Source organism: Limulus polyphemus, unplaced genomic scaffold (assembly GCF_000517525.1).
Source record: "Limulus polyphemus unplaced genomic scaffold, Limulus_polyphemus-2.1.2 Scaffold657, whole genome shotgun sequence".
In the NCBI taxonomy this organism is placed as follows: Eukaryota; Metazoa; Arthropoda; class Merostomata; order Xiphosura; family Limulidae; genus Limulus; species Limulus polyphemus.
This window is the reverse complement of record NW_013666267.1, coordinates 320,970-329,570: the sequence shown is the minus strand read 5'-3', so window position 1 is coordinate 329,570 and position 8,601 is coordinate 320,970. Positions and strand designations below refer to the sequence as shown.

The 8,601-nt window shown below is 34.2% G+C and overlaps 1 protein-coding gene across 1 annotated transcript in view; it reads left to right on the top strand.

Annotated features, from left to right (window-relative positions):
• The window catches only part of LOC106459760 (type I inositol 1,4,5-trisphosphate 5-phosphatase-like), a 104,881-nt gene that overhangs the window by 3,178 nt on the left and 93,102 nt on the right, over window positions 1–8,601 (top strand). Inside the window, exon 2 of the mRNA XM_013919414.2 lies at window positions 854–895. Within this exon, the coding sequence (XP_013774868.2) occupies window positions 854–895 (42 nt within the window). The remainder of the gene's footprint in view (window positions 1–853; window positions 896–8,601) is intronic.

Here is an 8,601-nt window from a genome sequence, read left to right as displayed (position 1 = left end):
ACATGCACACACACACACACACACACACACACACACACACACACACACACACATACACTCTAGAGCTTGCCAACCAACCAATATAATTGATTGAAATTTGATTAATGTCATGAAAGTAACCAACTAATCAAAAGTAATATTACCATTGTGATTTCTCAAATGGCAATTTACTGATTTAATTCCTTCAAATTCATTATGAATGTATGATAAATATTCCATAAACAAGAGGGAATCCTCAATAGTTGCAGCACTCGAAATTCCTGTAGACAATATTAGGGTAAATTAACCTGAGACCTTTTTTCCATTCTATTAGCTATATTTTTGTGCACCAGCAATATCAAGCATGGGCACTCTTATACCTGATTTGATTTTATTACTCATCAGGATCTCTACCAGCCTACCCTGAAATTACAATTCTTTTAGGGAGGATTAGAGTAAATTAATCTGAGACCTTAGGTGTGGTCAAATACATCAATCGAAAAGGTTTTACCTCCCGAGTTCAAAACTAATTAGATCTCAAATTGATCAAGAGATGACAGAGCTATGAGCTAAAAGTTTGTACTTGAAAAAAATTCAGAGCCATTCTGTGAGCCACTTTGCCATGACTAAAAAGAACACTTATATATAGATGTATTACAATATGTTTTTGTGTCATTGATTAGTCATGGTTTATGTTGTAATTGAAAACAATCCAAAGTAGATACTTTTATGTAATTCTAGCTATTAATGGAAAAGTGAAATTATCAGTTATGTCACCAATTTGTAGATGGTTAGGAGCTTGGTCTATCTGAATTTACTTAAATGTTTACATACATACATTATGTATCTAAAGTTTTTTTTGTCTTCTTCATAGCCCAACAATTTGCTGAAACTGTGGGTTAAGGAATTTCTGTTGGTAAGTAAACACTAACAAAAAAAGTATTCCTTTTGTTTTTACTCTTACCTAAAGAAGTGAGACACCTTTAAAAACTTTAATCTGTATTAAATTACTTTTTTATGTTTACTAATGTGAAAGTAATTGATAATCCGTAATCATTGTATAGACCAGTTTATATAAAACTTTAATAAACCAACTTATAAATGAAAAAAAATTGTATAATATAAATCTTCTGAAAAAAACTTCAACTTCTCTTGGGTAACTGGAAAGAAATCATAGACCAAGATGTTTTGCTTCAGTGGAACTTCCTCAGTTAGGAAAATAATTCATTAGAAAAAAAAAGTTATATTTCATTCTGATGATGTTTACTGTGAATTACTATTTTGAGACAAGGTAATTTTGGGAAGTTAAATTCAGCAGAGAAAAAAAGCAACTTAAAGCTTTGTCGAACAAAAATACCAGACATAAAAAATGTAATAAACTGAAATTTCGAAATGATACTTACCTCTCTGCACACAGTAGCTATTCCTCATGCATCTGCCTTTGAGATTTTGCCCATGTCACTAGCCATGAGCTATTGCCCACCTAAGATGCATTATAATGTGAACTGTGCTAGTGCATGATGTAATCATCATGCATCAATAGCCCTCCACCAATAGGTGCATGACATATTTTCCAGGTGCAGTGGGCTTATACTCAAAATTTACTTCATTTCATCTTTGACATTGTCTTTAACAAACCTGTTTCTTTAAATTTAAACTTAATCAATTTCATGAAATTTATGCTGCCTTTTCGCAGTGTTAACTTTTTTTTTTAGTTCGTATTATCTTCAATTTAATGCAACATTGCCTCTAAATAACTATAAAAAATAATATAAATTAATCTGCAGAATCTCTACATTAACCATGAATTCTCAAGTGATGGTCACTTCTACCTCCTCACGAGGCTTTGGTGATGTTGCTAATGGTGTCCTTACTGTTTGTGGCCACTGGAGGCTTGTTAACTGTAGAAAAAGTTACTGCCATAGTTCATTGTGCCATGGGTTCTTTGATGTCTTTCTTGTCTCACCTGCAAATTTCTTTGTGGTTTTGATTATTCAGATTTGTTTTTTTTTACTCTCCCTTTCTCCTATGTCTTGATTCTTCCTGTTCCTTACTACATGACTCATGCTGAGGCTTATTTGGGTTTTCTTTCTTCTTCAGACACACATGTGCATGTTGATACATTCCAGGATCAGCTTTGTTCCCACTCTCAAATGCTTCATCCTCCTCAACTACAGGATTCCTATATCAGAGCTTGTGGCTGTTTCCCTTTTCTGTTGTTGGATCCCCAATCCCTGGAGTCCCTTCTACTTGGTTGAAGGGCTGATCCCTGCTTAGAGTAACACTCTCTTGTGTTCAATTTTCCTGTCTTTGCCCTTTTCTTACCCATCCCTTTTATTGCCTATCCTCTTTTCAATTTACTGTTTAAAGTCCTGCACCATTTTTCTGGGGATCTATGTTTTGTCCTTTTCAATACCTTGGCCAGGGTTTCATCTTCTGCTTTGTCCCTATTTATTTAGTTTTCCTATTGTTGAGGCCCTCTGGGATGGGATGCTATTCTCTCTGCCTGACACCATTCCCTCCTTTTTTCCTTGATTCTCATCTCTCACAACCTTGTGAATCAATTTTTGTTACTTAACCCTGTGAACCCTTCATCTCTCTTTTTTTCCCCATTTCTTGTCCCTCTTCTGCTTCTGTCCACCCTTCTGTTGAGTTGGCTGTTTTATGTCCCATTGCTGACTCTTTCCCTTTGTACCCAGTCTGCTCAAGCTCCTACAAGGACATGTCTCTTTCTGTTTAAAGACCTTTGGATCCCATTTTGCAGCTGACTATTGTATCATTCAGGTTCTTTCACACTTTAATTCTTTTCACTTCTTGTCTCTTCTGCCTTTGTCTTCTTTTCTTGGGGGGGGGGGGATATATATTTATTTTCCCTGCTCAACCATGCCAGCTTTTCAGGTTTTACAGTAACCCATTGCATTTCTCCACTAAAATATGGTTCCATTGGTTAGGCCTTATTTGGTCTTTGTACCTCTCGTGTGTCTCCCTAATGCAAATCTCCTCCCCTCCATTCTTTGAGTTGAGCATGGGAGACCTTTGCCACTCCTAGTTCCTAGCCGTCAAGATATTTGACTGGTTGTGTAATCCTTCCTGATAAGAGACCGAGTGGGAAGTAAGGCAAGGGTTTCCATGTCAGCATAGTGCAGGTCACCACCTTTCATATAATATGCCAGCTAGTTGGGGCAACATACACTTCTTGCACAACAGGAAGGGACTTAGTTCCTTTGTGTAAGGAGAAAAAATTGTATAACAGAACATATACCAAACTGTACACCATGCCTCGTGTCCAACTGACCTGTTGTGTGAAAATACTCAGTTGGTCATGTCTTTTTTCTGCCCATCTCTTTGACAAATTGGCTTATTTTGCCTTCCTTTCAGACTTTCAGCCATGCAAAGAGTATACCCTGCATGAGATGGATATAGTCTCCCATGAGTGTTACCCATCTAGTAAGCCCCCACTTTGGGGAGTCACATGCCATGGGCTTTTCCCTTCAGTTTCCTTCTCCAAATGGAAATTGCCTAGATTGTGGGATTCTTGATATTGCGTGCAGAGAATAAGTATCTTTTCGGAAGTTAACATTTTCCTTGCTTGAAAATGTATTTCCGATAGATAACTTTTTGCCCACAGGTGCACATTATTATTGACTCATTTAAGAATGAAGTTTACTTTCAATTGCTGATGCTTATCGGGATCTACTATGTGTGGAGGATGTGTTGCCTTACTATTTGTGGAGGGGCTTTTGTCAATGAAGATTAGATCATGCACTACTGCATTTCGTGTTATGACATGCAAAATCTTAAAGGCTGATTCACAAAGAATAGCTAGTGTGCAGAGAGGTAAGTATATATTGGAAATACATTTTTGAGTAAGGAAAATGTTAACATTAATAATAGATGTGTCACAGTAAAACATTAAATTTAAGTTAAAGCAATAATAAATAAATAAAAATTTAGTCAAGGAGGAAGAAAATGGGTATTTAAAAGCTTGTCATCATGGCCTTATTCAGCAAAAAAATTATATTTGTGTGTGTGAACAGAGAATTTTCTTTTTAATGTTAATGCTACTTGATGACTACCTGATACTGTGGGTTAAAATACTGTAATCATTAACCCTTTCACAGCAGGTACAAACCTATCTATATAGCTAAAAGGAGAAATGCCATATAATTTTGCTTTCTTTTCTAACATTTTGCCATATTAATTAGCTACCTCTGACAAAAGTCATGATATCATTGGTAAATTAGTTCCTCCTCTTAATTAGGATTTGTTGATACGGGTGCACTTGGGAAATAATATGCGAGTCATTCACCTGCAGTATGACTATATCATTAGTAAAAAACATGACTGCAAACATTATTTTTAATAGTGATGATAGTGAGGTTGACTATTTCCCAGCTGATAGTGACAGTATTGGGATTTATCAGGTGAGAGTGACACCAGTTCTTGTGATTTGGAAGGATCAGTTCCAGTTGCAAGGGAAACATTGACTGGGTGGAAACTAATTTCCAATCCATTTACTGATGCTAGGCCTTAAGACATTGCTCCATTGAACTAGCCGTATGAAGGAATAAACCCCAATATAAATATGGGTAGTGAGAAATATATTAATTATTTCAAAATCATTCTTAGTGAAGAAGTTATGCATTATTTGTGTGGATCTATAAATGATTGTGCTAAAGAATATTTCAATACGAATCCTGATTGCAGTAGCAAAATTTATGGAATCAAGTGGTGTGATGTTACTACTGATAAGCTGTATGTGAGGATGGCACTGTTTTTATACAGTGGATTATGTAAGTTCAACGAACTTCTTCAGTATTGGCAGCATTCTTCTCTTTTTCCGGGAATTTATTTTTACTGCTGTGACGTTATGAGTCGGGACAGATTCTTTACTATCATGAAATTCTTGAGCTTCTCAAGTGTTGCAGATGTTGAAAGATGGAATGCCCAGACTCAAATATAACCTTTCTGTGACTTCTTGCAGGAAAAATGTAAGTATGTAGTTGATGCAGAGGAAAAAATAGCAATTGATGAAGCTTTGGTACTTTGGAAGGGTAAGTTAGCTTTCTGGCAATATATAAAAAACAAGAGATCACGTTTTGGATTGAAACTTTTCATTATGTGTCCCTCAGGAGACAATTTAAGTGGATATACCTGGAATTTCAGTATATATTATGGAAAGGATATGTACCAGTTGCCATCTGCCATGCCCCAAAAACTTTCGGTTTCAGAGAGAATTGTAGTGCATCTTGCCCAAAGTGTACTAGACAAAGGACAACATGTATTTGTTGACAACTTGTATTCCAATTTGAGGTTAGCCGAGTATTTAGATTTGAGAAAGATGTATATGACAGGGACGATGAGAAATCTGTGCCGAAAAAATTCTACCGAAATTCACGAGTGTATATGCAAAGCGTGATAATGCTCTAATTGTGTGATGGGTTGACAGTATTTTCTGGTAATTACAATGAGGTATGAGGTCTCAATGGTTGAAAAGAATAAAATCTATTATAGAGGAACATCCCAGTTCTTCTATACACCCTATCATATGGAGAAATATGATAATTACATGGGCTCTGTTGACAAAGCCGACCAATATCTGGAACCTTATGACCCATATTAAAAAAATTCCTGGCATGGTTAAAAAAAGCTAAGCCTACATCTAGTTTCTCAGATGACACTGAATGCCTTTCTTGTCTGTAAAAGGCAAACTAGAAAACAAAAATTGAAGTATAATTGAAAAAGTGAGAATGCAGTAGCTACAGTAAAACAAAAGAGGAATGAAGCAAAAATGTGAAATAGAGGAATTGATCCATGCTCTGTTGTCTATTCCATCTTCTGAAAAAGTAAAAAGACCCCAAAAGAAATGTCGAACACTTCAACTTCTGGTATTCCAAAAAATAATAAGCATAGCAGCTTCACCATCATCCGTAAGTACTCTACTACAGAGATATTTACACACATACATGTTAAGGTTAAGTGTAATATATAATAACTGCCAGTTATGTTGAATATCACATGTATCTATATGTACTTTCTATTGGCTTATTTCTACATATACACTAGCTGAGTTACCCTGCGTTGCACAGTGAAAATTTAGATTTGAAATGTATAGATCAATATTTTTTTCAGCAAATTATTCAATAAGTAGATAAAAGCTGTGATGCGAGAAATAAAAAAGCATTTAATCAAACAAAGTTTTATTTGAAATAAGATCATGTTTGAGCTTTTCTTGTTCTTTGAGCCTGAAGTCATAATGATGTTGCTTCACTGTTTCTTGCTCTCTGTAAGTTATTTGTCTTAATTTTTGTGCTTGAAGTCTGATTTGACGATGTTCAGAAGTTTCTTAATGTCTATATCCAGCTTGCCTTGATGATTCTAACTGAACTCTGGCTTTGTGCTGTTCAACAGTTTCTTGCTGTCTTTGAGTAGCCTGCCTTTCAGCTTGAGCTCGAAGTCTTTGATTGCATTCTTCTTCTGTTTCAGCTGCTCTTTGTGCTTGCATTCTTTTAGCAGCAGAATACTTTCCATAGAAAGGGAATTTCTTGGGTGGCATAATTACCTGTATAACTAAACAATAATTTGCAATTCACAAAGTTACTAAATCACTTATGAAACCACTTAGCACTGTTTAAATAAAACTGTTTTTGGAAATACTGAATTGACAGCAAGGTCATCTGAGTGTCTTTCGCCATAATGCTTTCTATGTGCAAAATGTGCTTATATTTGTATGTTTATTACAAAAAAAATTGTGCATTAATCATTAATTGTCAATTCTGTTATTAACTACTACACCAAATACAAAAAACATAGCACCATTAAATTTCTTGTAAAAGCTGGTTATGATGAACTTATTTTAAAATTTGTAAGTTCAACCATTTGGTTTCCTGTAGTGAATAAAATAAACAAACCTCTTTTATATATATATATCGAACATAGCTCAGATATAACATAAGAATACAAATATATTACAGTTTAATGTTTATGTATTATGTAACAGAGTGCAAAACTACATATGGAGCTCAAGGGTTAAAATCATATTTCGCTTACTGATATAGTTGCTGTTTTGTATTTTTGAATTTAACACTTAAAATGGTAACTGTGCCTCATGGTTTTTTTTTTTTTATGAGATTAATCCAGTTACTTTGATATCACAGCTTGGATGTACAAGATATATACTGGAAACAAAGAAATGAAATCACAACTTTCATACATATATTTGACTTTGAACATCATTTTGTCTGAGCAAGTTGTTCAGTAGGGTTGTAAATTAATCAAGTTACATAATTTGGTAATATTTTTTGATTTAGTACATGCTTTTTGGATTCGTCATATCCAGTTGTATTGACAGTATTTTTCTAATATGTTAATATGATCAAACCTTCATTTGATCTGGTTGCAAGAGATCAGTTTTTAATGTATAGTCAGCCATGAATTTTGAGATCAAATTTTTTAAATTGCTCAGAAAAAAATTGATTTATTTAGAATAATAAGATAGACATTCTTTACTATAATCTGAAATGAGTATAGATGAATGAACTAACAGTGGTGTTACAGGGTTTTCCAATTCATATTGCCTAATGCCTGCAACAACAAGTTTTTTTTTTCCTTTTGTCTGTTGGACAAGTAATTTTTATTTGAATTTTATTGTTTATCTCTTTAATACAACTTTAATATTGCTGTGTCATCCTCTTATGTAACTAAGTCTCATTGTTGCATTACAATATACAATGCACAAGCATTAATACACAAAATATATTGTAGCGACAACAACTCGAGGAAAACTCAGAAGTTCACTATTGTTTACTGTTTCTGTTTGTTGAATGTGTTTTGTTTGTTGGTCAGATAAATGCATGTTTGTATGTGTAAGAGTGTAAATGTTGGCCGTGTTTCTGTGTGTTTGGATGTAACATTTTGTAGCTACTATTTTGTTGAAGTTAATAAAGAGAGGAATTAAACTCTAATTCCTTGTTGTTAGTATGGTGGAGGGTTGGCACTACCGTATCTTCTATTTGGTAAATTACACAAAGATAATGCAGTATTTATATGAACCTTAAAACACTTTATCACATGAGTTTTTGAAGTAAGTGCTCTACCTAAATAGTGTGACTGGTAAAACAATAAATGTATTGTCCATGCAGTAAATAAATAGGCATATAATGTATTGACAATGTGATATAAACATATATTCCATAAGCAAGAACAGAGAACTAGTCTGAGGAATGTCCAAGTGGTGGAATATAGTATGCAGTTCTGTGTGGAATTCAAAATGATCAAAATAACTAGTTTGACTTGTAATTTATATATAGCTATGGTAAAGAAACCAATTGCATCTAGGCATAAAAGTACAATGACTTTCATCCAATTTGCATTGCAGTACAGACATTTAATTTTTTCTGTCCCTCTTTTAACTGCATTTAAAAGAATGCCTGTTCATACTTCACTGTTCAGAAAATTCTGTTTAAAATTCATTCAGTTTATGTCACCACCATGTGGCTATTTTAACCCTTTCCAGATGGGTCACAGGAGAAAGGCCATGTCATCACGTTTGTTGACCAACATTTAAAATTTTATTGAACTACTATTTCATGAATTTATGTCAATAAGTTTGGTATCAAACTG